This window comes from Hyperoodon ampullatus (genome assembly GCF_949752795.1).
Source record: "Hyperoodon ampullatus genome assembly, chromosome: 4".
Classification (NCBI taxonomy): Eukaryota; Metazoa; Chordata; class Mammalia; order Artiodactyla; family Ziphiidae; genus Hyperoodon; species Hyperoodon ampullatus.
Window position 1 is genome coordinate 93121036 of NC_136917.1, and position 27287 is coordinate 93148322.

The 27287-nt window shown below is 35.4% G+C and overlaps 1 protein-coding gene across 1 annotated transcript in view; it reads left to right on the top strand.

The window, feature by feature from the left end:
* LOC307052134 (solute carrier organic anion transporter family member 4C1-like) overlaps positions 1-27287 on the top strand; it is a gene marked incomplete at both ends in the record, with an annotated part of 61790 nt that overhangs the window by 19598 nt on the left and 14905 nt on the right. Inside the window, 6 exons of the mRNA XM_079702950.1 lie at positions 14888-15070; positions 20908-21004; positions 22547-22668; positions 23627-23739; positions 26013-26157; positions 26571-26766. Of these exons, the coding sequence (XP_079559076.1) occupies positions 14888-15070; positions 20908-21004; positions 22547-22668; positions 23627-23739; positions 26013-26157; positions 26571-26766 (856 nt within the window). The remainder of the gene's footprint in view (positions 1-14887; positions 15071-20907; positions 21005-22546; positions 22669-23626; positions 23740-26012; positions 26158-26570; positions 26767-27287) is intronic.

The window sequence follows — 27287 nt, forward strand, 5'->3', positions numbered from 1 at the left end:
ATTAATTTTACTTTATGTCACCGTTAACCATAAGATGAATCTCCTAAATACACAGGCTCTTAAATCTTAGAGATTTTGAAGTTAATCCAATCCTGACTTTACTCATCTGTAAATGAGGAAAATAATAGTATCTCTTTCATAGGATTTTTTTCTGGGGATTAGAGAAGATAATGTATGCCAGTGAAGGACCTTGTATAAGATAAGCACCCCATAAGTATTACTACTATTATTATTGCTATTAACATAAATGAGGATAAGGTAAAAGTAAGGTATGGTAATCAAGAACCTAGTGAGTCATACAGGCTTATTGTCACTGAATGAAGAAAGATACTAGTAAATGAAGAAAGGGTTTCCTTTGGACAACTCAGGTAAGAAATTTTAATAGGAAGTGGAGTTTTATAGACTTGAACAATGGGTATGGTATCAGTAGGAAAAGCATATGATATGGTCATTATAGACAAGGAATATATTATTGAATGCTTTTTGTGTTTTAAACTTGATGACTAGAAAATGGATGTTATGAACACATATGGGAAAATCAGGTAGAGAAGTTGGTTTTGTGGTGAAGATTGTGAATTTTGTTTTAGATTTTGAGGTAGAAATTTGGCATTAGAAATATAACACTAGAACATAAGACATTGGACATTCAAAATTGAGATTTGGAGCCATCCTCACAGTTTCTACATCTGTGATGGTATATGTTCACTCCAAAGGAGATGGGTAGTAATAGAAAAGGTGGGAAGCAAAATCCTGAATCTTGGCACTATGAATCATTAAGCGATCATTGATAACACTAACCCTTTAAGATTTATGTCTGTCTATACAGTGGTTACATTTAAATTTTTTAATTATCTAGGATTGTTTTGTTTTACTTGACACCTTTGTCATACTTCAAACCAGTATTTTTCAAAGTGTGTTTTATGGAACACTAGTTCTGTGAGCTGTAAGACATCAATGGAGGAAAAAAGCAACTTGAATATACAATAAATAATGTACAAAACTTTATCATATTACATATAAATGCATGCTTATTAATCTAAGAGGAGAAGTGCTATAATAGAGTGTTTCCCAAACTAATTTGACCAAAGCATCCTTTTGTTTATGGAAATTCTCAGAAGCCTAGGGTTCTATAAATTATACTTGGGGAAATCTTCCTTTGTACCTCTTTAGATGATGGTTCAGCTCATTAAATTATAACTCAAAGATCATGGAGTATATATTGGAGGATCGAAGAATAGGAATCAGATTATTAGGCTGTGTTGCAAAATCTGACTATGCATAGCCTGTGATTTCGGGCTTCAGTTTCTTCACTGGTAAAATGATTGCAGAAAGTTGTAAAGGTTAGGCTAGGAAGTGTATGTGAAAGCTTATAGTTTTTTTCCTCTGGAACAATACAATGTGAGTAAAATAGGATAGATTTCATTGTAGTTAAAGATTTATATGTTATTTGGCACAAGGTGTTATTCATTTTTGTGACTTCACTGTTTCTCTTTTTTACATTTGTAATTTGATCATTGCCTTTTAGGGAATTTCTTATCCATTCTTATATTACTTAAGTTCTCAGAGGCCTTTTTCCACCTGTATATTCTGAAATCATTTAGAAGTGCTCGTGACACTGGATATATAATATACTGCTCATATTTTCTACCAAGAATATTCTCAAGAGTCCATATGTCTATGAAATTTGGAGTCTCTTCAAAGTCCAGTTGAAGCTCTATCTTGGTGATGACCGTTGATGTCATGTTTCCCTGGCACCCAGTTATGCAGATTGAAGTATATAGATTAACATGCATATTAACATTTTAGGGACATTTTCTTTCTTTTTTTTTTTTTTTTTTTGCGGTATGTGGGCCTCTCACTGTTGTGGCCTCTCCCGTTGCGGAGCACAGACTCCGGATGCGCAGGCTCAACGGCCATGGCTCACGGGCCCAGCCGCTCCGCGGCATGTGGGATCTTCCCGGACTGGGGCACGAACTCGCGTCCCCTGCATCGGCAGGTGGACTCCCAACCACTGCGCCACCAGGGAAGCCCTAGGGACATTTTCTTAAACTACATATCTGAGTATTTTGTTCCATGATTTTTTTTTTTCTCAGATACTTCAATTGTGTGTATGTATGATCTTCTTTGGCCACCTTATATCCTTAGCATTTCCTCTGCTTTTTTTCTTTATCATTCATTTTACTCACTTTTCTAATTTCTGTATTATGTGCCTGTTACTGTGTTTTCTCAGTTCGTTCACCCTTGTACCCCTTTCAATTTTATCTTCCTTTCTATGAGATTTTAGTTTTTCCCTTTTACTTTTTTCTCTGAGTTCTACCAGTTCAAGCTTCATATCCTCTTTCTTCCTCTCACCACTTCTTTTCTAAGTTATTTCATTTCTGCTTTGCCATTATGATGTGTTCACAGTTTTCACCTGCTCCATGAAAATATTTTTGTGGTCCGTGTCCTAATCTTAATTTTAATGAAAGTATGTTGGTCTTTTTTCTTACAACATCTTTGTATGGATGCTGTGATAGTTTTTTTTTTTGAAAAATCACTTTATTGGTTGAGTTAGATTCCCATGGGAGGTGAGTGATCAGGTCAGCATCCCAGGTGGGTTAGCTGCACAGACAAAAGCTCTCTCAACTTTTCAGTACCCATAAATATAGAGTCCTAAATTGTCTGTGAGATTCCTTGTGCTGCCTCTTCCCGCCCACGCTATCTATTTTTATGAACCAAAGCAGCCCAAGAATTCCCTGCTGCCACCTGGCCTATCTCCTGTTCCTGTATCAGTTGTCTCAGGCAAGGGAAGTCTGGATTTCTGAGTGTTGCTCCCCACCTTCAAGAAGAGTATTTTTCCCCCTCTTTCTCAAACCTGCCGCCAGCTGCCTGCCCTTAGGTCCAGACAAGAAGGGTCTTGCCCTGAGCCCTGTGCTTAGAGGGACCCATATCACAGACACTGAAACTCAAAGATAATTTGTTCTTCTCTTAAAGTTTTGTGAGAAAGATTTTTGCAAGATTGGTACACAGGATAAGTGAACAGAGGTTATAGGAGAGGGAGGTAGGGATGAGCTACCACCTCCAGGCCAGAAGCTGCTACGTAGACTTGGGGACGGTCAAGTTTAAACAAAAGCAGCAACTCCTTCTCCCTTTTCAGGGCAGTGGTTAGAATATGGGAAGTGGAGCCAGGGGGAGAAAATTACGGTCACTTCCTGGGAACAGAGAAAGAGAGGTTGCTTTTCATTAAAGTTAGCCACCTCAAAGTACCTGACGCAGGTAATTAGGCAGACCGGGTTCCCCAGAAAACTCTGCTTCTCAGGAGGCACGGGCACCTCCTGGAAATACTGTCAGAAAAGTGTGGCTAGGGGAGTGGAATACCATCTCAAGACTGCATCATCCTTCCCTGCCCCTGGCAGCAAGATGGGCCAGAGGAAAAGGTGGTCTCTTTAAACTTACAGGTGTTGAAGGTAAATGCTTGGCGGGGAGCAGGCTGTGGACCTCTAGGTGAGGGTGAGGGCTGCACTGAGCTTGATATTTAACTTCTAAATATTCTGGTATATGGATTTTCTTTTGCCATTTTGCCTTTTTGCCTTTAGTTCCCGAACATGATACTGGGCAGGACTAGACACTGGTTTGTTCATTAAGTAAAATTCTAAGCCTTAATTTTATTGGCAACCCTCCTCTGTGTTCATAAACAACATAGAAGCTCCCTCTTGTGGTGTATTGTCAAATCACATGCCTTTCATTTAGCGTTAAGTATTTTGTCAGAAATTTTTTGATTTCACGTTAGAAGTTGAAATTCGAGGTTCAGATAGTTTCCTTAAGCAATAATACCTCAGAATTCACATAGGGGGTAAATCTATCTATCTTGTAAAGCTGTATTATAAGAGACACAATTTAATAAATTATTTAATATTACTTAAGATGAATAGTCTTCTTTAGGTCCCCATGATGCATCTCTGAATGACGTATTTCGTGGTAAGCTGAAATGTACCCTCTAGTAAGTGTTTTGTTTGCTTGTTTGTTTTTTGTTTTTAAAGGAAAGGTTAATTCCATAAGATTTTAACTATGTTAAATATTTGTCTTTTGCCTTTATATTTGGATAACAGTGTGGCTGAATGTAAAATTTCTGAGTCACATTATCTTTCACTGATTTTTTTGTCATTCCTTTACTGCCTTTATGGGATTAATGTTGCTTTAAAGAAGTCTGATGCCAGCTAAGGGTTTTTTTTCCCTCTGCCTAAGTGACTATCTTTTTTCCTGACTGTTCAAAGAAGTCTTTCTTCATCTTTAAAATTCAGTGACTTTTAGTGTTGAAAGTTCTGCATCAAAATTTCCAGGGTTGGGCTTCCCTGGTGGCGCAGGGGTTGAGAGCCCGCCTGCCGATGCAGGGGACATGGGTTCGTGCCCCGGTCTGGGAGGATCCCACATGCCACGGAGTGGCTGGGCCCGTGAGCCATGGCCCTTGAGCCTGCGCGTCCAGAGCCTGTGCTCCGCAACGGGAGAGGCCACAACAGCGCGAGGCCCACATACCGCAAAAAAAAAAAAAAAAAAAAAAAATTTCCAGGGTTTTTCTATGCCTTTTAAAATTATAGATCAGTCTTCATTTTTTAAGTTTTACCTTTGAATATATATATATATATATATATATTCTATTCTGATTGATTATGCATGTTTATTTTCTTTGTCTGAATATCATTTCTATAATTTTCTCTCTAATCTTTTAAGTCTTAGGTTTTGTTCATTTAATTTTGTTTGTATTTCTCAAGCCTTTTCTGTCTATCCTTGTAATTCTCACAGTCTCTAGTCTCTCTTTTGTCCATTGCAATGTGACTTTTATTTCTGTTTGGGGATGTTTTTCCAGAATTCTTTCAGCCCATTTTTTTTCCTTTTTTAAAAATCCCTTATCTCACCACATTCATGAGTTTATTAAATCCCTGTTTTCACCTTTTGATTTTAGGAAGCAATTGTTCTTATCACTTTAAAGGATGGCAATATGGTAATTGTTCTGCTATGCATTTGCTTTTCTTTTTTGGTTATTATTTACCTTTGAATGAAGTGAATTATTCCTTGGCCAGCTTTTTGTAAGATGTTTGTATTAACTTTCTATTGCTGTATAGCATATTACACAAACTTACCAACTTTAAAAAGCACAAGTATATTATCTTACACTCTCCATAGTTCAAGAGTCTGGCACAGCTCTGGGTTCTCTGCTTAGAGTCTCAAACTCAGGGTGTCAGCTGGCTGCATTCTCATTTGAGGCTCTAGAGAATTCTTTTCCAAGCTTATTAAACTGTTGTGAAATATCAGTTTCTTGGAATTGTTGAACCGAGATCCCCATTTCCTTGACGATTGTCAGTGGGGGTTGCTCTCAGCTCCTAGAAGCTCCCCACATTCCATCTTCAAAGGCAGCAAAGGTTCACAGAGCCCTTTTGCTTTAAATTTCTCTCATTGCTTCTGCTAGCCACAGTGCTCATGTGATTAGATTTTTGAGCACAGCCAGATAATCTCCTTTCTGACTAATTCAAAATCAACCGATTAGTAACTTAAGTTAGTTAATTAGTAAGGTGAACTTACTCTGCAGAATCCCTTTTGCCACTGTAACAGAATCAGGTGTGATGTTGTCCTATTCACAGTCCCAGGAATTAGGATGGGGAATCTTGGGGACCATTTAGAGTCCTGCATAACATAGTATGCATGCAGGAGAGGGACTGGAACTCTGTCTGGACAAGTGGGGATTATCTCTGTTGAGACAGATGTTCCTTCTGAATAAATTATTTAAGCTTTTATTTCTTCCCCACATAGAAAGCTTGCTGTTCAGATTTAGAATTTTTCTCTGGCACCATGCCTCTATGACATACTGTTCCTTGTTCTGTCCCACCTTGCTTGCTTCTCAATGATGCTAGGTAGACAAGTATTCTTCATATAGGATGTTCACATTTATTTCTCAGTGTATTTAGTTTATCTTTCTTACTATACATTGGTATTTCTTCCATCATGTCATCTAACTTATGCATGTGAAGCTTACTTATTTTTTTGTATATTCTTTTTTTATCTCTTTCAAAATTAATTTTATGTTTTACTACTTTACTAAATTCCTTTATTGTTTTTAGTAGTTTTTCCATTGGTTCTGGAACCAATTAAGTGTTCCAAAAAGACAATTATAATTTCTGCAAATAGAAATTGTTTTACCTCTTGATTTCCAATTCATAGGCCTCTAGTTCCTTTCTCTTTCCTTCCAATACAATATGAAAAGTTACAGAGTTAGGGCACATCCTTGTCTTACTCCTGATTTTAGCAGTCTGTATGTATGCATATACATACATGTGTATGTATACACACTTATATACTTATATGTTTGATTATGTTAAAAAAATGTCTATTCCTATTTTATGTTGACATTTGTCAATTTGTCAGTTTTCTACTTGAAATCTATGAAACTGATCATTTGATTTTTCTAATTAGATCTAATATGTTAAATTTTAATAGACTTCCTAATGTGCTTCTTTAAAAAGACATGCTTTTTATATATGTTGTTGGATTTTGTTGCTAATATTTTGTTTATGATTTTTTTGTGTTGATATTCAGATATGAGATTGGCCTATGGTTTTCTTTGGTGTTGTTAAACTTTTTCACATGTTATTATCAATTTGTAATCAGTAAAAATATTTTGGTAATTTTTATCTTGTTTCTATGTTCTGGAATAGATTAAGTACTGTTAAGTTTATCATTTATTATTATTGTCATGATTATTATTTAATATATAAAGTTTTGGTAAAATTCATCTCTGAAACTGTCTGGGCTTGGTAATTAACCATTTTAGATTTTCAAATTAATATGCTAGTAATTTGTTCTAAGTAGTCTCTTCTGATTTTAAAAAAATGTCTTCTCTTCATAGTTTATTTCCTTTTTTCATGTATTATTTGTGTATATGTAATTTCTCCTCATTATGTTAGCTAGTGGTTTATTTTACTGATTATTTCAAAGGATTTATTTTTGTGTGAATTTTATTATTACATTTTATTAATCAGATTTCTATTCCTTTGTTAATTCTTTTTTTTTTTTTTTTTTGTGGTACGCGGGCCGCTCACTGCTGTGGCCTCTCCCATTGTGGAGCACAGGCTCCAGACGCGCAGGCTCAGCGGCCATGGCTCACAGGCCCAGCCGCTCCGCGGCACGCGGGATCCTCCCGGACCGGGGCACGAATCCGCGCCCCCTGCATCGGCAGGCGGACTCCCAACCACTGCACCACCAGGGAAGCCCAATTCTTTTTCTTTTTTTTTTTTTGCGGTACGCGGGCCTCTCACTGTTGTGGCCTCTCCCGTTGCGGAGCACAGGCTCTGGACACGCAGGCTCAGCGGCCATGGCTCACGGGCCTAGTTGCTCCACGGCATGTGGGATCTTCCCGGACCGGGGCACGAACCCGTGTCCCCTGCATCGGCAGGCGGACTCTCAACCACTGCGCCACCAAGGAAGCCCCCAATTCTTTTTTTTTTAAATTTATTTTGTTATTTATTTTTGGCTTCATTGGGTCTTCGTTGCTACACACGGGCTTTCTCTAGTTGCGGCGAGCGGGGGCTACTCTTCCATTGTGGTGCGCGGGCTTCTCATTGCGGTGGCTTCTCTTGTTGTGGAGCACGGGCTCTAGGCGTGCGGGCTTCAGTAGTTGTGGCTCGTGGGCTCTAGAGCGCAGGCTGTAGAGTAGTTGTGGCACATGGGCTTAGTTGCTCTGTGGCATGTGGGATCTTCTTGGACCAGGGCTTAAACCCGGGTCTCCTGCATTGGGAGGCGGATTCTTAACCACTGCGCCACCAGGGAAGTCCCCCCTTTGTTAATTCTTTATTGCTTTTTATTAGAGATGCCTCTTAATTGCTTGCTTTTTTCAGTATTTCTTTTTCCTAGATATTCTTTTGCATGTTATCTTCTCGAACATCACTATTCTATGATAAACTCATCTAGTGCCAGTGGTGTTAGTGCTGGGGGCAACTCATTAATGTGCAATTTATTTTTATATGTTTTTTATTTTGACTTCTTTTTTCGGGGGTCTTTTTTTGTTTCAATGAGATGGTTTTCTTATAAGAACTACTTTACTTATAGCGTATAAGTTTCGATGTGGTTTGTTTCTAGTATCATTTCTGAGAAATTTTGTAATTATAATTTTTTGATCAAAGAATAGTTTAATAGAGTTTTTAATTTTTTGAATTCCATATAGAAGGGCCTTTTCATTTTCTGTTGTCTTAAAAGTTTCTAGCTTTTTTTTTTCCATTTTGGTCATAGAGTATTATTGTTATTTACTCTTTGGATTGTATACTGATATTTTTGTTGCATAATATTTGGTCACGTGTTTTTAGAATTGTCCATGGTACCTAAAAATGGAAGACACAATTTTATAAGAGACTAGAATTTGACATGTTTTCCTAAATTCAGTGGTACTAATTATACTGTTTAGGCCTGCTCTACTGTTGCTTATTTTTAACAATTTGCTGTCTTGGACTGGGAAAGATGAAAATTAATCTGCTGTTTTAACTTTTTATGTCTATTTTTGCATTTCTGGTAGTATCTGCTTAATAAAAATTGCTGCTGTATATTTATTTATTTATTTATTTTTAATTTTTATTTAAGTTTAAGCCTTTATTTGTAATTGGCTGTTTTATTCTATACTTTAAAAAATATTATAAACTTGCCTTTTTAGAACAGTTTTAGATTTACAGAAAAATTGTGAAGATAGTATAGTTTCCATATATACCACAACCATTTCCCCCTATTATTAACATCTTACTTTGTATGCTACATTTCTTATGATTAATGAATTAATATTGGTACATCATTTATTACATTTTCTACTTGTAAACTGAAGTCCAAACTTTATGTAGATCTACTTAGTTTCACCTAGTTTCCTTTTTCTATTTTAGGATCTGATCCAGTATACCTTATTACATTTTTTTTTTTTTTTTTTTTTTTTTTTTTTTTGCTGTACGTGGGCCTCTCACTGTTGTGGCCTCTCCCCTTGCGGAGCACAGGCTCCGGACACGCAGGCTCAGCGGCCATGGCTCACGGGCCCAGCCTCTCCGCGCCATGTGGGATCTTCCCAGACCGGGGCACGAACCCGTGTCCCCTGTATTGGCAGGCGGACCCTCAACCACTGCGCCACCAGGGAAGCCCCCTTATTACATTTAGTTGTCATGTCCCTTTGGCTCTTCATGGCTGTGATAATTTCTCAGATTTTTCTCTTTTTTTTTTTGATGACCATAGCAGTTTTGAGGAGTGCTGGTCAGATATTTTGTATAATGTCCCTCAGCTGGGATTTGTCTGATGTTTTTCCTGTGATTAGACTGGCTTAATAGGATTTTCAGGGGGAGGGCCTGAATGGCAATAAACATTTAAGATACATCCATGCCTTTCTGTGGCTTGACATCTCATTATCAATTTTTATCAATTCTAGGAAAAGTGAAAGAAGGAAATTATTCAGAAGTAATGCAGAGAGAGTAATATATTGGATACAGTAGTTTTCATAAGTAGATCTTAGGCCTTGTTTATTTGGGAAAAATGATAAAATAAGATCTGTTAACTGTTACAGAGCCTTTCATGTAGTACTGTAACATGGGATATAGCCGGGCTGAAATATTGATACCCACAAACCTTAGACAACTGAAGTACTTAAAACAGATCTGTGGAGAGGGACTGCAAAGATCAGTGACATGAAACTGATTATCCAGAAATAAACCCATACATAGGAAATCTAACAAAATATGTACTCATTGGTTAATCCAACACAATGCTGTAATCCCTGTCTTTTTCCACTAAAATATATTACATATGAATTAAAAAATAAAGTAGTAAAAATGCTAGGATAAAACCCATCATAAATAAATTTATATGTAATCATGGAGAAAGGGAAGACTTATATAAGTCAGATATCAAACTCAGAAGCTCTGAAGTAAATTTGAGAAGTTAGTTCACAGAAAAACATGCAGGTAGCCAATAAACATACAGAAAAATGCTTAAGTTCACTGAAGATTTTTTCAAAAGTGTTGCTGCATTGCTAATGGGAATGCATATATTTATAATTCTTTGTTATGGCAACTTGGCAAATCAAATATAAATATTTATACACGTTGACCCGGCAGTTCCACTTTTTGGAACCTGTCCTACGATAGGCTTGCACAAATATGCCAAGATAAATTTTAAAAATATTCATCACAACATTGTTTTACCTAAATGTATGTATAATATAATATTAATAATATATGTTATATTATTATGAAATAGAAGTTGGGAGGGAGATGCAAGAGGGAGGGGATATGGGGATATATGTATGCATATAGCTGATTCACTTTGTTATATAGCAGAAACTAACACAACACTGTAAAGCAATTATACTCCAATAAAGATGTTAAAAAGGAAGCATACAAGCAAACTTAAAAAAAAAAAGAAGTTGTGGACTTGGTAAATAAATCACATTTATGCTGTGGAATATTATAACAGTGCCAACAAAGAAATTTAAATACAGCTTTAAGTTCCAACATCAAGGATTTCTAGGACATAAGAAGTGAAAACTGGAAGTTGTTGAATATAAGGATAGTATGTTTAGTATGATCAAAAATTTGTAAAAATGTAACTGGATATAAAACATGTGAATGTGTGAGAATATGTCTGAAAAATGATAAAAGGAACTGTTAACAGCGGTTATTGCCTTCATCTAAGTGACATGGGAGAGCTTAAATAGAGGCAGGCAGAGGTAAGGGAGAGCTTGGAATTTTTCTTGGTATTCTTCTGTTTTATTTAAAATTTATTTAAACAAGCAGGTTGAAACCCATTGATTACTTCCTCTGGGAGAAACAGAAAAACACCAAAACCCCGCAGAATACTCTTATAATCAAAAAGCCTACCAGATTACTACAGAAATATATTTTCCTAAAGGCAATTTACCTATTATAAAAAGGAAATAGGAGAAAATAGTAAACCAATAATGCATGTACGTATGTTCAGTTTTGCAAAATGAACAATTTGCAAATAACAAAGCAAATAATAAGAGATTGTTAGTCTCATCTACTACCTCCAGGAAAGTGAATATTGAAACCAAGAATTATAATTCAAATGTTTGACATGACCAGGGAAATATCATAAATAATGCAGACCTAGCCCAGTTATAAATATAAATAAATTATCTGCCAAAATATCCATCAACCTCTTATAACATGAATATATACAGTATTATAGAGTATATTTTAAATATAAAATTAAAAAAATATATTTTTATGCATAGAATTTGCATCTGAAAATTTGATGACAGTGAACCAGTTAAAGAATATTCAGGATTGGTGCTTTAGGGGCCTTACGTCTCATCAATCAGGAAATAATAAATCTTGATCTGATATCAAGGAAATGAAAATAGAATTAGCTGAGGCCATTGTTAAAATGAAAATTCCTGGATACTACACCAGATTCAAAGGGAAAGGGTTGGAAATATATTTTTAACAAATCTCTTAGTTCATTAATATTGATGAGTTTAGGAAATATGGATTTACTTTAATACCCAGGCTTTGAATGTGATTTTCTTTTTTTTTTTTTTTTTTTTTTTTTGCGGTATGTGGGCCTCTCACTGTTGTGGCCTCTCCTGTTGCGAGCACAGGCTCCGGATGCACAGGCTCAGCAGCCATGGCTCACGGGCCTAGCCGCTCCGCGGCATGTGGGATCTTCCTGGACCTGGGCACGAACCCGTGTCCCCTGCATTGGCAGGCGGACTCTCAACCACTGCGCCACCAGGGAAGCCACTGAATGTGATTTTTAAAAAAGATTTTAATCAAATCCTAAAGATAACCATTTTCAGGTATCTAAATTGGAAAGGAAGAGGTAAAATTATCATTATATGCAGATGATATGATATGATATATAGAAAACCCTAAAGACTCCACACAAAAACTGCTAGAACTGGTAAAAGAATTCAGCAAGGTAGAAGGATACAAGTTTAACATACAGAAATCTGTTGCATTTCTTTACACTAACAATAAAATATCAGAAAGGGAAAATAAAAAGACAATCCCTTTTAAAATTGCATTAAAAAAATATAATACTTAGGAATAAACCTGACCAAGGAGGTGAAAGACTTATATGCTGAGAACTATGAAACATTGATAAAGAAAACTGAAGATAATTTAAAGAAATGGAAAGATATCCCATGCTCTTGGACTGGAAGAATTAATATTGTTAAAGTGGCCATATTACACAAAGCAGTCTATAGATTTAATGCAATCCCTATCAAATTACCCATGACATTTTTCACAGAACTAGAACAAATAATACTAAAATTTATACAGAACCATGAAAGACCCAGAATTGTCAAAGCAATTCTGAGGAAAAAGAACAAAGCTGGAGGCATAACCCTCACAGACTTCAGACAATACTACAAAGTTACAGTAATGAAAACAGTGTTGTATTGGCACAAAAACAGACATGGATCAATGGAACAGAATGGAGACCCCAGGAAAAAACCCACACACCTATGGTCAGTTAATCTTTGACAAAGGAGGCAAGAATATACAATGGGAAAAAGAAAGTCTCTTTGGCAAATGGTGTTGGGAAAGCTGGACAGCCACATGTAAATAAATGAAGTTAGAACACTCCCTCACACCATACACAAAAATAAACTCAGAATGGCTTAAAGACTTAAATACGAGACATGACACCATAAAACTCCTAGACGAGAACATAGACAAAACATTCCCTAACATAAATTGTAGCAATGTTTTCTTAGGTCAGTCTCCCAAGGCAACAGAAATAAAAGCAGAAATAAACAAATGGGACCTAATCAAACGTATAAGCTTTTGCACAGCAAAGGAAACTGTAAAGAAAACAAAAAGACAACCTACACACTGGGAGAAAATATTTGCAAATGATGTGAGCAACAAGGGCTTAATTTCCAAAATATATGAACAGCTCATGCAACTCAATAACAGAAAAAACAACCCAATCAGAAAATGGGCAGAAGACCTAAATACACATTTCTCCAAAGAAGACATACACATGGTCAATAGGTTTATGAAAAGATGCTCAATATCACTAATTATTAGAGAAATGCAAATCAAAACTCCAATGAGGTATATCACCTCACACTGGTTAAAATGGCCATCATTAAAAAATCTACAAATATCAAGTGCTGGAGAGGGTGTGGAGAAAAGAGAACCCTCCTACACTGTTGGTGGGAATGTAAATTGGTGTAGCCACTGTGGAAACAGTATGAAGTTTCCTTAAAAAACTAAAAACAGAGTTGCCACATGATCCAGCAGTCCCATTCATGGGCATATATTCAGAGAAAACTCTAATTTGAAAAGATACATGTACCCCAATGTTAATAACAGCACTATTTACAATAGCCAAGATGTGGAAGCAACATAAATGTACATTGATGGATGAATGGATAAAGAAGACTCCATACATAAAATGGAATACTACTCAGCCATAAAAAATAATGAAATAATGCCATTTGCAGTAACATAGATGGACCTAGAGATTACCATAGTAAGTGCAGTAAGCCAGAGAGAGAAAGATGAATACCATATGATATCATTTATATGTGGAATCTAAAATAAAATACAAATGAACTTATTTATAAAACAGAAACAGACTCACAGACATAGAAAACAAACTTAGGGTTACCCCCCTTAGGGAAAGTGGCGGGGGGCGGGATAACTTAAGAGTTTGGGATTAGCAGATACAATCTATATAAAAATAGATAAACAAAAAGTCCTACTGTATAGCACAGGGAACTGAATACGTTCAATATCCTGTAATAAACCATAATGGAAAAGAATATGGAAAAGAATATATATATATATATATATAACTGAGTCACTTTACTAAACACCAGAAACTAACACAACATTGTAAATCTACTATACTTCAATAAAAGGAAAAAAAGAAAAAAAAAGATAACAATTTTTCCTTTTAAAATTTTCAAAAAAACATCCTATGGACCCAAAGATTGCTTCAAAATATAAATGTAATAAAATAGTTTGACCTGTAAAAAAGAAGTAGACATAACTTCTAAATATTACTGCTTTGTAGTGAATATTTTTAAAAATTAATTAATTTTTGTCTGCGTTGGGTCTTCGTTGCTGTGCGTAGGCTTTTTCTAGTTGCGGCGAGCGTTGGCTATTCTTGGTTGCGGTGCACAGGCTTCTCATTGCGGTGGCTTCTCGTTGCAGAGCATGGGCTCTAGGCGCACGGGCTTCAGTAGTTGTGGCACGTGGGCTCAGTAATTGTGGCTCACGGGCTCTAGAGCGCAGGCTCAGTAGTTGTGGTGCATGGGCTTTGTTGCTCAGCGGCATGTGGGATCTCCCCAGATCAGGGCTCGAACCCGTGTCCCCTGCATTGGCAGGTGGATTCTTAACCACTGTGCCACCATGGGAGTCTCATGTAGTGAATATTGAGAATTACTGTTTTGGCCAAAATATCCTATAGTCTAAGTACACTTTTCAAATGTGTTTAAGATGCTGATTGATAAAATCAATATGGTGGTAACAAAAAAAAAAATCTTTTTAAAGAAAAAACCAATACGGTGGTCATATTGTATTTATGACTTGTAAAAAAAATCAAGTCTAGTGTTTTTTTTTCCCTTCAATTTGAAAACTATCCTTCCCTGGCACCACTTGAGTCACTTGTGTTTATACAGTTTGTTAATTTTGGTTCTTAAGTAATGTTTCTCAGTTTTGTACTGTATTTTCTAAATTTTGATGTAATGTTTCATAAATTTTCTTTAATAATGTATGTATTTTTAAATATTTTAAGTATAATCAAAGTGAAGTGATTGGAAGAAATAAGGAAGGTTATGTTAAGCAAGTATAATTTGTAAGATATTTAAATTATTAGCTAAAATTTTGATAAATTCACAATTTTTTTTCCCCTAAAGATACATGCTTAACAGAAAAGAATAAAACCAGCTGTACTGCTTCAAGTTCTTCACTTTTCTACTACTTGTATGTCTTTATTTTGGGACAACTATTGCTGGGAACAGGAGGAACTCCTCTTTATACCCTAGGAACAGCCTTTATTGATGATTCTGTGCCCACCCACAAATCTTCTCTCTATATAGGTAAGTTTGCTCTGTAATGTAAATGTCTCGGTGTCATTTTATCTTATTGCTTGTTTAATTTATAAGTAAAGCATAACATACACTTATTAAGAAGTTGTGATTTCATAGGTATTTACATTTGATAAATGCAATATTACTTTTTTTGTTTAATTATATGCTGATGTATCATGTCCTTCAGTTGAATGCGGTTATGATTTTTATTGACATTCTGCTCTGTTTCCTATGGGGGGCATGCCAGCCTTCCTGGAAGTGCCATCCAAGCAGTAGGCTGTCTAGATTGCTGGAATGTACCCCAGGCTAATTTACACAGGTGTGGGGATAGAGCTCTGCTGTTCTACTGACTTACTTCATCCTACGTGGATTTTGACTAGAGTCAACAAAAGAAACCACACAATGGTACTCAGAAACTCCTGTGGAGTTCTCCATTTCAGATTAATGCTTTTTATGTATGACTCAATTGTTTTCCTTTGTGAACTAATTCTTAGCAGTACAAGTTTCTCTTAAATTCCATCCCTGAAGTTCCTGGAACGTAGAGTTAACTAGACCATGCATGGCCCTACATCCAAATTAATGTGTAATTTATTTGCACATGAAGTTTCACTTTATCAGTCTATTATTCTAATGTAGGGGACTTAGTCCATTTGGACTACTATAACAGAATACCATAGACTATTTGGCTTCCAAGCAAGAGAAATTTATTTGTCACAATGCTGGAGGCTGAGAAATACAAGATCAGGGTGCCCATAGATTTAGTATCTGGTAAGGGCCCATTTCTTGGTTCATAGACAGCTGACTTTTAGCCATGGCAGAAGGGACAAGGGAGCTCTCTGGGGCCTTCTTTTAAGGGCACACTAATCCCTTTTTGAGGGCTCCACTCTTATGACCTAATCACTTCCCAAAGGCCCCACCTCCAAATACAGTTTCATTGGGAATTAGGTTTCAACATATGAATTTTGGGGTGACACAAACTTTCAGTCTATAACAAAGACCTATTGCCGTAGTCACTGGAAGCCAAGTGTGTTCAATGCAGCCCTGATAGAGGGTACTAATCTAGGCTCATCTCTAATATGGAAACCACTACACTTCTACCAGTTTTCTCTACTTGCTTTGCTTTGGTCTCTCCGCAAGATCTGATGCTCTCTCTTTACATGTTCTGGCTGATCTGTACAACCTCTCCATTTACTAATTTAACAGTGCTTTTATTTCAGTTAGCTACTAGTGATGCTTTTCACTCTTCCAGTTCACAGATTTTCTTTCTGAGGTCCTCTCCTAATCAGTACTTCTCATAAAACAATTTCAATCTTTATATTTTAGTAACACACAAAATACTAAGTTATTCAAAAATTATTTAAGCATGGGAAGGGGGGTGAAGGCCCACGAGACCATCCCAGATTTGAAATTCTCTAGGCCTTGACAGTTCTCAGGGCTATGATTTATCACAGCAGAAAGATACAAAGCAAAATCAGCAGAGGGAAAAGGTACATGAGGTGAAGTAGAGACGACCAGCTGCAAGCTTACAAGAGTCCACTCCTTCCTCATGGAGCCCTACGGATTGAAATTAATTGCTCCAGCCAGGAGTTGTGACAACATGTATGAAATGTTTTCTACCAGCTAAGTTCATTAGAGATTCAACGCCCAAGGATTTTATTGGTAGTTGATCATGTAGGAACCCTCTGCCTTGCACAGAGAAAATTTCTAGACTCTCAGAAGGAATACAAGTGTTCAACAAAACCACATTGTTTATACAAACAGTTTGAGCACAATGAGCCCCCTTTATTAGTTAGGGAACTGTGGCATCCCTCTGGACATTTAAGATCCCAGATGCCAGACGAGAGCAAAACTTGCAAGCAGGTCTTTCTAAAGATAGCAGCCACAAGGCCTGCTACCTTATCTTTTTCTTGTACTGTGGGAATTCATTGAATGGTAATTTTTGAGAGTAAAGGAAAAAAACAAAAAGTAACAAAACTGGGAAACTCATTTTAATTTTGTTCAATTTCAGATAACTGATACTTTTCATTGGGTAATTAGGTTTTGTTGATTGAAATCCTTTCATATGCTTTTTATATTTGTATACATTTCCCCATTTCCAAAATCTTCCTCCCTTCTTTCTTTCTTTATTTTTATTTTATTTTTTTGTGCGGTACGCAGGCCTCTCACTGTTGTGGCCTCTCCCGTTGCGGAGCACAGGCTCCGGACGCTCAGGCTCAGCGGCCATGGCTCACGGGCCCAGCTGCTCCACAGCATGTGGGATCTTCCCAGTCCGGGGCACGAACCCATGTCCCCTGCATCTGCAGGCGGACCCCCCAACCACTGCACCACCAGGGAAGCCCTAATTGAACTTTTAAATTCATTTAATGTTATTTTGTGTTTAAATCTTTCATCTTAATATGTGCTTCCTATCTGCTCTACACTCTTATTTCTTGCCCTTTTTTTCTATCTTCTTGATAATTTAATATTTATTATTTCATTTCTCCCCTCCATTAACTTCCTAGGTATATGCTCTTTTACTGTTCATCTGCTAATTACTTTATATGCAAACTTGATTTTATGAAATTCAAATGTTAATTGATACTTTTACCACATTCCTAATCATCACATAAGTCTTAAAACCCTTTAAATTTATTCCTTTCCCAACATTTATTCAGTTATTTCTGTGTACTGTAATCCCTTCTATATTTAAATTCCTGAAATAAGTATTATTGTTTTATTTAAAAATATTGATCCACTTTTATAAACATGTTTACCTTTTTTTATTGCTCTTCTTTCCTTTGCTACTCTGAGTTTCAGTCTGGGATCATTTTCCTTTAACGTGAAGAACAGTCTTGAGTTAATTTACTGGAACAATCTGCTTGTGATGAATTCTCTTAGTTTTTCATCTAGGTTTTTTTTACCCTTTTCCCTGATGAATATTTTCACTGGGAATAGATAATTAGTTGGCCATTAATTTTCTTTCCGTACTTTAAAATTGCTATTCTACTGTATTCACTTCCACTGTTTCTTATGTATGTTTACCATTATTAAGATTCTTTTCTTGTATTTGATTTTCATTTGCTTTATTTACTATGAGTGTATAGGTGCAAGATTCCATTTATTTCATCTGTTTTGAAGTTATATGACTTCACGAATATATTGCTTGATATTTTTCATTGGTTTTGGAATATTTCCTATGATTATTAATATAACTTCTGCCCTATTGTCTCCTCTCCTGGGACTCCAGTTACTCCAATTACACGTATGGTAGGCCTTTGTGGGTTTTGGTTTTTTTTTAATGTATTCTTTCTCCTTTACTATCTTTTCTGTATTTTCTATCCTGTATTTTTTCTGTGCTTCTTGATAAATATTTACTGATTTAATAATATATTTTCCAGTTTAGTAATACTCAGTTCAGTTCTAAGTAATCTGCTCTGGATCCATTTCATTTTTATTGTGACAAATGCATTTTATAGTTCTAGAATTTTTTTTCAGAATCACTCTGTGTGTCTTTTAATAACTTTCCAACCTCTGTCGTACATGGGAACACTACAGTCTGGGGTGCCCTTTATCTAATTTCAGGGACTGAGTTTATTTGAAGCTAAACTGCACTTACTCTGTGAGCCAGTCTACTTCTAACTCATCCTTGCTTTTAGAGTATAGCCTCGTAGGTGCCAACTTAAAATGTAGGACAGGGAAAGTTTATAAGCTCTACTCCCTAAACTGCAACTTTTGTTTCCCTACTTCCCAGAGACTAGCAAAGGACAGTTTACCCTCTCAGTGCCTCTTATAGAATTAGCCAACGTACCCAGGAAAAAATATCAGTCCCAATTTTTGTTAAATCTCTCTCTTCTTAAGAATCTTAACACAGTGGTCCTTCACTATTTTTATCTGCCTTATATTTAAAAATAATTTTTACCATTTTTAAAAGTTTTTCTTAGTGGGCAATTTGGTTGGAAATGCTAGTCTACCATAGTCCATCCACCATTACCAGAATTTTTAATTTTGGGGTCATAGCAAATTCACCTTTAATCAGTTGAAAACATTAAATTCTTTGTTTTCTTGATATATTTCTTTTATGAACATATTTGTGAACATACGCAAAGCATTCTTTATTGTTAACCAAGGAGTAATTGCTGAGGACTGAGAAAGCAGGTGATGTAGATAGTGCTATTCAGTGTGAATTACATAGATCCGTGCCAACATGAAGAAAGTCAAAAAATGAAAATAAACTTTTAGAAACTTTTATAGCAATTCTTTTTAATAGATCTATTTATTTATTTAGGCTGTGTTGGGTCTTCGTTGTTGCTTGTGGGCTTTCTCTAGTTGCGGCAAGTGGGGGCCACTCCTCATTGTGGTGCACGGGCTTCTCATTGTGGTGGCCTCCCTTGTTGCGGAGCACGGGCTCTAGGCGCATGGGCTTCAGCAGTTGTGGCCCACAGGCTCTAGAGCACAAGCTCAGCAGTTGTGCACGGGCCCAGTTGCTCCACAGCATGTGGGATCTTCCCGGCCCAGGGCCCAAACCCGTGTCCCCTGCACTGGCAGGCAGATTCTTAACCACTGTGCCACCAGGGAAGCCCTACAGCAATTTTATACTTCCACAAAACTTATAAGGTATCCTTACAAATGTATCAGTCTAAACCCTTTTGGAAATAATTTATAAAAGGATCCATCACCAAAGATAATTTGGGAATCATTGATTGCCAGCATTTTTAATCATGTACTTTTAGCTATAAAATTTTTTGAGCATGAATCATATATATATATATATATATATATATATATATATATATATATATACACTTATTTATAAATTATATACTTAAAATTTTCTACCAATACATTTTTTTTTTTTTTTTGAGGTATGTGGGCCTCTCACTGTTGTGGCCTCTCCCGTTGTGGAGCACAGGCTCCGGACGCGCAGGTTCAGCAGCCATGGCTCACAGGCCCAGCCGCTCCGCGGCATGTGGGATCTTCCCAGACCGGGGCACGAACCCGTGTCCCCTGCATCGGCAGGCGGACTCTCAATCACTGCGCCACCAGGGAAGCCCTACCAATACATTTTTTACATTCAAAAATATAGTTATAATATAAATTAGGGTAGTTGATAGATAAATAAAAGTTCTTATATGTTTTCAGATCATCTTGAATGACCTCTACTTTGGCACCTCGATCTAGTACATAAGTCATTTTTACCATTGATGTATGCTTCACTTTGTGTATGGTATATTCCTTTTCTTTTATGTATGAGAAGGAGAATCTCAGTAATTAATAAAAAAAATTAATAAAAAAAATATGAAGATACTGATGTATGCATAATTTTTTAACAAAAAGTAAAAAGTTATATATGGCAAAGTTTTAAATATCAGAGAAATAAGGTCAGTTTAATTCTGTTGCAAGTTAAAATGGGAGATTCACTAAGAGAAGGAGTTTAATGGTTTACTTTTAAGAAACAGACTAATGAACCAGATCCAGGTTTTAAATCAGCTGCCATAGAATGCTTTTGGAATGTGTACAGAGTATAAAAGCCTTCTCATTTCACTTTGTTTTCTTCCGTAAGAATTGTAGCCAGTAATTACTATCACTGTTCACAAAGGGTAATAGTAGATGAACTACCCCTGCTGTGAGTTAACATGATATAACTTTCATAAATTTATAATTATTGGATTTGTTGCCATCATTATTGTAGTCTAAAAAATTTGACATTGAATTATGTATTTTAAGCTCCTTGACAAATATGTGTAATTTTCATATAATTCTAATCATTTTGTTTTTCTATAGTAAAATATTTCTCTTTCTCCACTTGTCAGACATTCAAAGCAAAGTTCCACAGATGACCATTTTCATTGTCTTTGTTCTTTTTCTAGGAATTGGCTATTCCATGTCAATTTTAGGCCCTGCTCTTGGCTATGTGTTGGGAGGACAGTTGCTAACCATGTACATTGATGTTGATTTGGGACAAAGGCAAGGCAACATCTATTTTTCTTTTATTTAGATTTATATTATTTTAATCATGTTAGTACCATAGACAGAATATTTTTATAATATTTCTTCAGAATATCATGAGGGATTTTTCAGCAAACAAAACTGAATACACACAATTTTTATGTACTATTTTGGCTGCATTGCTTCATGAATTAATGCCACACCATCTCTTGGTATAGTGTATTTATTTACAAATAAGGATGCTTAGTAGTTAGATGGTGAAATTTTTCAAAATACATAATCAGTACCCTGTGCATTGTTCAAAAATAATAGTTTAAAATTAGTTATGCTTTCAGTAGATTTAGCTGTAGGTAGATAGCCTGAAGAGTCTCGAGAGTTTATGATTCTCAGACTAAGTGCTATAGTAGCTCTGATAATATAGAGATCACAATTGTTCAGCTTTAACAACTGTAACACTGGAGGATAATAATAGGTAATGTTTGTTTATCCCATACTGTGTTCTAGACAACATAGGTTTTGTGTGTAATGTAATTTTACATGCCATTTTATTTAATCCTCTTAATAATCTTATAAGGTAGTTGATACACAGAACTTGGTAAGTGGCCAAGGCATGAAATGAAGTAGATCTTTTTGACTCCAAAAACCCCTTCTTACCCACTGAGTTACCTTCTCCTTTTCCTGAATAGAGAAGTTAGTGGCCTTTGCTGAGGCCATATTTTCTCATTTTACTGTAACTGCACAGTCCTTTGCATGCCTGTGAGCAATGAATAAGAAAATGTGGTCACAGTATGTGATTTGTTCTTTAGCTGTTAGTCCCAGGTTAATCTTTTAGAGACTAGGTTAATCTTTTAGAGACTATAGGTTAATAAAAAATTTCAGAAGGTGGTACAATACAAAGATACTGATGTTTGTAGCCCTAGGTTAATCTTTTAGAGACTGTATTAAAAGGTGTACAGAGGAAACCCTTGAACAGAAAGCTGGGTTTTAATTTCAGTGGAGAGAAATGAGTTGTAGAAATGATGTGTTTTGGGGAAGAGCCTGTTGATATAAAAATATGACAACCATTATAACAAACTGTTAATATATTATCACTTTAAAAAGAATTTTACATTCAAATGAATGCCACAATTGGGGCATAGTGTATGGGCTTTGAACAAAAATCAGTGATTCGTTGTGAGATGTATTTAGTATTCTCTCTCTATATATATACTATATATTATAATATTCAGAGAAGAAAAATGTAGCCAAAGTTAGATAAAGAATGTTCAGAAATTCCATGCATGCTTTCAAATAGTCAACATACATATATTTACTATTAAATATTTAAAACTTCTGTGTTATATTTGCCATGTGGAATACTTTGTAAATCATTATTCTTAGAGTTCTCATTTATGCCTGCTATCCACTGTGATTCTTCAAAATGGCTCCACTTGAAATTTTGGATAATATAATAATATTTCTCTATATATGCATTTGAATTATAAATTACATAATTATTGTGACTGAGTTTTAATTAACAAGATAGAGTTGACTTTTACCTCTTGTTTTTCTATCATATAGCATTGATATCACTGAGGATGATCCACGATGGCTGGGGGCATGGTGGATTGGATTTCTTATGTCTTGGCTCTTTGCCTGGTCTTTGATAATACCTTTTTCTTGCTTTCCAAAACACTTACCAGGTAAAAATATTTTCTTTAAAACCAGGGAGTCTTACTCCAATTCTAGGCCAAGTGTTGCTTTCTACATTATTACTAAGAACCCTAGAAAATTCACTATTTTTTTTAATAGAATCTCAGTTGTCTGCCTATGCAAACTTTTGAATATCTGTCTTTATTTTAGGAAATATTGGGTAACAATCTTAATATTCATGGTTTTTCTTTATTTTCATTTAATACCCAATAAAACTGTACATATTCACCTCTTTATTAAATACTAAATTTGTATCTTATGTGTTATCTGGAATCTTGCTTTATGTTTATGTGAGATATAATATCTTTTAAACTATTCGTTTGTATTCAGTTAGTAACTTCAAGAGCCAATTGGCTTTAAATTATTGATGTTAATTATTTGTTAATGATAGTACAAGTACTTTTTTTTTCAATTGTCACCAAAGTCATGCTTTTGTATACTTATTTTCACCAAATTTCAACACTAAAAATCTGTCCTAAAAGAAAAGATTAATAGAAAAGAATATCTATTCCTTTCTCTGTGAGATTTTGTTTCTTTATAATCATGTGGTTCATATACATATCTATAGAAGTATTTTTCTCCAGGCTGAAGGCATTTAGTTGTTTCTGTTATATGTAACAGAATAGATGTAACAGGATAGATGATTAACTTCTGGAAATGGGCAGAAGAAAAGTAGGCAGAGTAGAAGTAGATGGACTCATTGATTTCTTTCTACCCTGGGCCATCCAACTTATCAGTCTGTATCGACTGTTTTCTCAGATTTATTCACGGTACTATTATTAAAAATTAGACATGATAATAGGTAGTAAATATTATTTCATCTAAAAAATATGTTAGAATTAGAGTAGAAGAGAAAAGCTTTAAACATTCTTTGTTTAATGCATAAAGGATGAGAAAGAATCATTAGAAAGCAAGAAGATAGAGTGGGTAAATTTACTATTTTTTTAGGTACAGCAGAAATTCAAGATGGAAAAACTTCCCAGATTCATCAGAGTAATTCTTTACAACATACAGATGGGAATTTTGGACAAAGTTTTAAAGATTTTCCAGCTGCTCTAAAGGTAAAATAACACTGTACACACACACACACACACACACACACACACAACTATACACACATACATATCTAGGTATATGTATATATTACAAATATATGTAAACAGTATATCCATACACACAAATATTATCATAATGCACTCTTGCTTGCTTATTTACTATAGTTCTAGCTCTTATAAAAACCTCTTCAGATTTAATTGTATTGTGCTTTGAGTAAATGAAAACTATTCCAGAGTAGATTGGTTGGAAGAACATGAGTTATCTTATTGGCAATATCAATATTCAGTGGTTCCTCGTCAGCATGTAGTCCATTATCCCATGCCATTTGCCTTGTGTAATGGATGGGTCAATTATCATTGAATTGTAAATATGTTTTTGAGAATGCCAAACCAATATTTTTCCCTTGTGAAAGGAGTGGCGGTTAGTGGTTACTTGTTTTGAATTTGAGGTTAAAGAAACAAAAGTGTTATGGTCTGTTTTATTGAACTCGGCAGAGGAGTATTCTTTCTATTTAGCATCATAAAAGTTTTGTACATAAGGGAATTTATAATTTTACCTTTTCAAGATTTGAACTTATTTACTTTTCATTTTTTTTCCTCCTCAAATGAAAGCCTTAAAGTGTTTTTACTCCATTCATCCTACTTTTTAACTCTCCTTCCTCCTCTCCATACAGGCACATTCTTGTGTTTTGCTGAGATTGTTTATAATTTTTAATTCTAATTACTGTTATTTTCTTTTATAGTAGTTCTGTTCTATTTCATATATTTCTATTTAATTTATTTTATAAATTCTTATATGTATCAAGAGTCATTACTCACCAATGCTTTTTTTATCCTTATGTTCTCGTGCTTTGAGATCTTGATTCTGATTCGGATCTCTATAGATACAGCATTTTATTGCTGGTTTTTCTCAGATAGGATGCCATCTAAGTATCCTTGAATGTCAGAATGATATTTCTGACTGGATGGATACTTTCAGATCATACTTCTTTAATTCTAGTAGTCTGTAGATGTTGTTTGGCTCTTTTCTAGTTAAATATGTTGCAGTTGAGAAGTTTCAAGTTAATGTGATTCTTAGTTATTTCTATCTGCAAATTTGTAAATTTTTTCATTTCTCTTTGATTTCAGGAAATTCACTAGTTTATTCCTAAATATGTATCATTTTTCATTAATCCTTGCTTGGAGTCCATTATCTTTTTCAATCTGAAAACTTAAATATTTTCTACTCATTATTATTATTATTATTATTATTATTCTTTTTTGCGGTACACGGGCCCCTCACTGCTGTAGCCTCTCCCGTTGCGGAGCACAGGCTCCGGACGCGCAGGCTCAGCGGCCATGGCTCACGGGCCCAGCCGCTCCGCAGCATGTGGTATCTTCCCAGACCGCGGCACGAACCCGCGTCCCCTGCATCGTCAGGCGGACTGTCAACCACTGCGCCACCAGGGAAGCCCCTACTCATTATTTAAAAAAATTATTGCATTTCTTCATTCAGGTACTTTTTTTCATTTTGTCACCATTGTTATTCTTATGTTCGATCATCTGGCTCTGACTTCTAAATCTCTTATCTTGCCTTTTTGTGACTTCTTTGTGTGTGTGTGTTGCTCAGTTTTATTAAATTTTTTTGCATTGAATATTCTAGAACTATACTTTCTGGTTTTTCACTTTATGGTTAAATATTGTGAAATAACTGAATCTCTACACTCCCCTCTGGTAGATTAATAAGGTTCTGAGAACTCCAGCAATATAGACCCTTATTGAAAATTGCTTAACTCTATACCTAATGTTCTTAACTACCGAGAGCAATACTTGTGGAGCAATACCAAAAGTTTGATACTTAGAGACCACTCTCATCTTTGCTCACAGTCAATTCTTCATTTACTGGACACAGGGATTCAGAACACAATTTAAAAAAATCGAATATGGGGTAGATTTATTGTATGGAGATATATAGTAAGACCGGGGAAGAGAACTTTCCAAGCCAGCTTTTACCTCCTTTCCCTGGTCCCTTGCATATGATCAAGGCACATTCACCCTACTGATTAATCATCTGTCAATTTTCTAGGTGCTCCATGTATAAATTTTCTCAACATTGTATGTATAAAACTATTAGTGATCAGTATTTATACTTCTGTGCTAAAGAAAATGCTGAAATTTTACAAATAATTATATTGTGTGTATTTAAAATGTGCTATTTCATCATGGTACCTACCATTCTAATGCTGCATTTTGCAGTATAATCATAGTTATTCATTTGGTGAACTGTATTTTTTCTTTAGAATTTGATGAGGAATACTGTCTTTATGTGTTTAGTTCTATCAACTTGCTCAGAAGCCTTAGTTACTACTGGATTTGCTACATTTTTACCTAAATTTATAGAAAATCAGTTTGGATTGTCTTCCAGCTCTGCAGCTACCCTTGCAGGTAAAACATTTTCTTTGTTCTAGCTTAATCTAATAATCTTACTTTACCACATTAGATATTTATTAAAATAGCATAAAATTTTGGATAGCCCACTCCTTGAAGTTTAAACTTTACACTGATTTTGATAAAAGTTTCCAATTTTCTGACATTAGACAATCTATTGTATGAATTTGAGAGATACAAGTGCTATATACAGAGCTAAAGCGAATGTATATTAATCTTAATATTCAAAACATTAATTTTATTAATCTCTTACTTAATATAACTGTTAACTCATTTACTCATGTTTCTAAATCACATGAGTGCTTTCATATGTTAAAACCATAGTACTACTTGTTTTTGATGTTTTCCAATTGTTGGTATAAATTACTGAGTATACGTGTATGTTTTCTCACTGTCTTCTTTCTCATTAGGGACTGTTTTAATTCCCGGAGCTGCTCTTGGTCAGATTTTAGGTGGTATCCTTGTTTCGAAATTCAAAATGACGTGTAAAAACATAATGAAGTTTGCTTTGCTCATGTCTATAACTTCACTTACACTGACTTTTGTATTTGTTTATGCCAACTGTGAAAATGAGCCATTTGCAGGTGTATCTGAATCATATAATGGGTAAATATATTTCACTGCTTTTTGATATTAATATCAGAGTAATAAACTATGTGTGTATTTCCAAGTATATGCTTTCTTAAATAAAATGATAAGAAATTGGCTTTTTAAAAAAATTGGAAGGCTGCTTTTCCTATGTAAGAATATGTAGCTTTGGGCTTCCCTGGTGGCGCAGTGGTTGAGATTCCGCCTGCCGATTCAGGGGACGCGGGTTCGTGCCCCGGTCCGGGAGGATCCCACATGCCGCGGAGCGGCTGGGCCCGTGAGTCGTGGCCACTGAGCCTGCGCGTCCGGAGCCTGTGCTCCGCAACGGGAGAGGCCACAACAGTGAGAGGCCCGCGTACTGCAAAAAAAAAAAAAAAAAAAGAATATGTAGTTTTTATTTTTAGTTTCAATAATTGATATCATATTAACAGTTGGATATTTTTTCAGAAAGAATTTAAGAAACAACTATTCTGTACTGAGTACTATTCTCAGGGCTACAAAGATTAATATTACAGAATCTTTGTCCGTAATGGATTCAA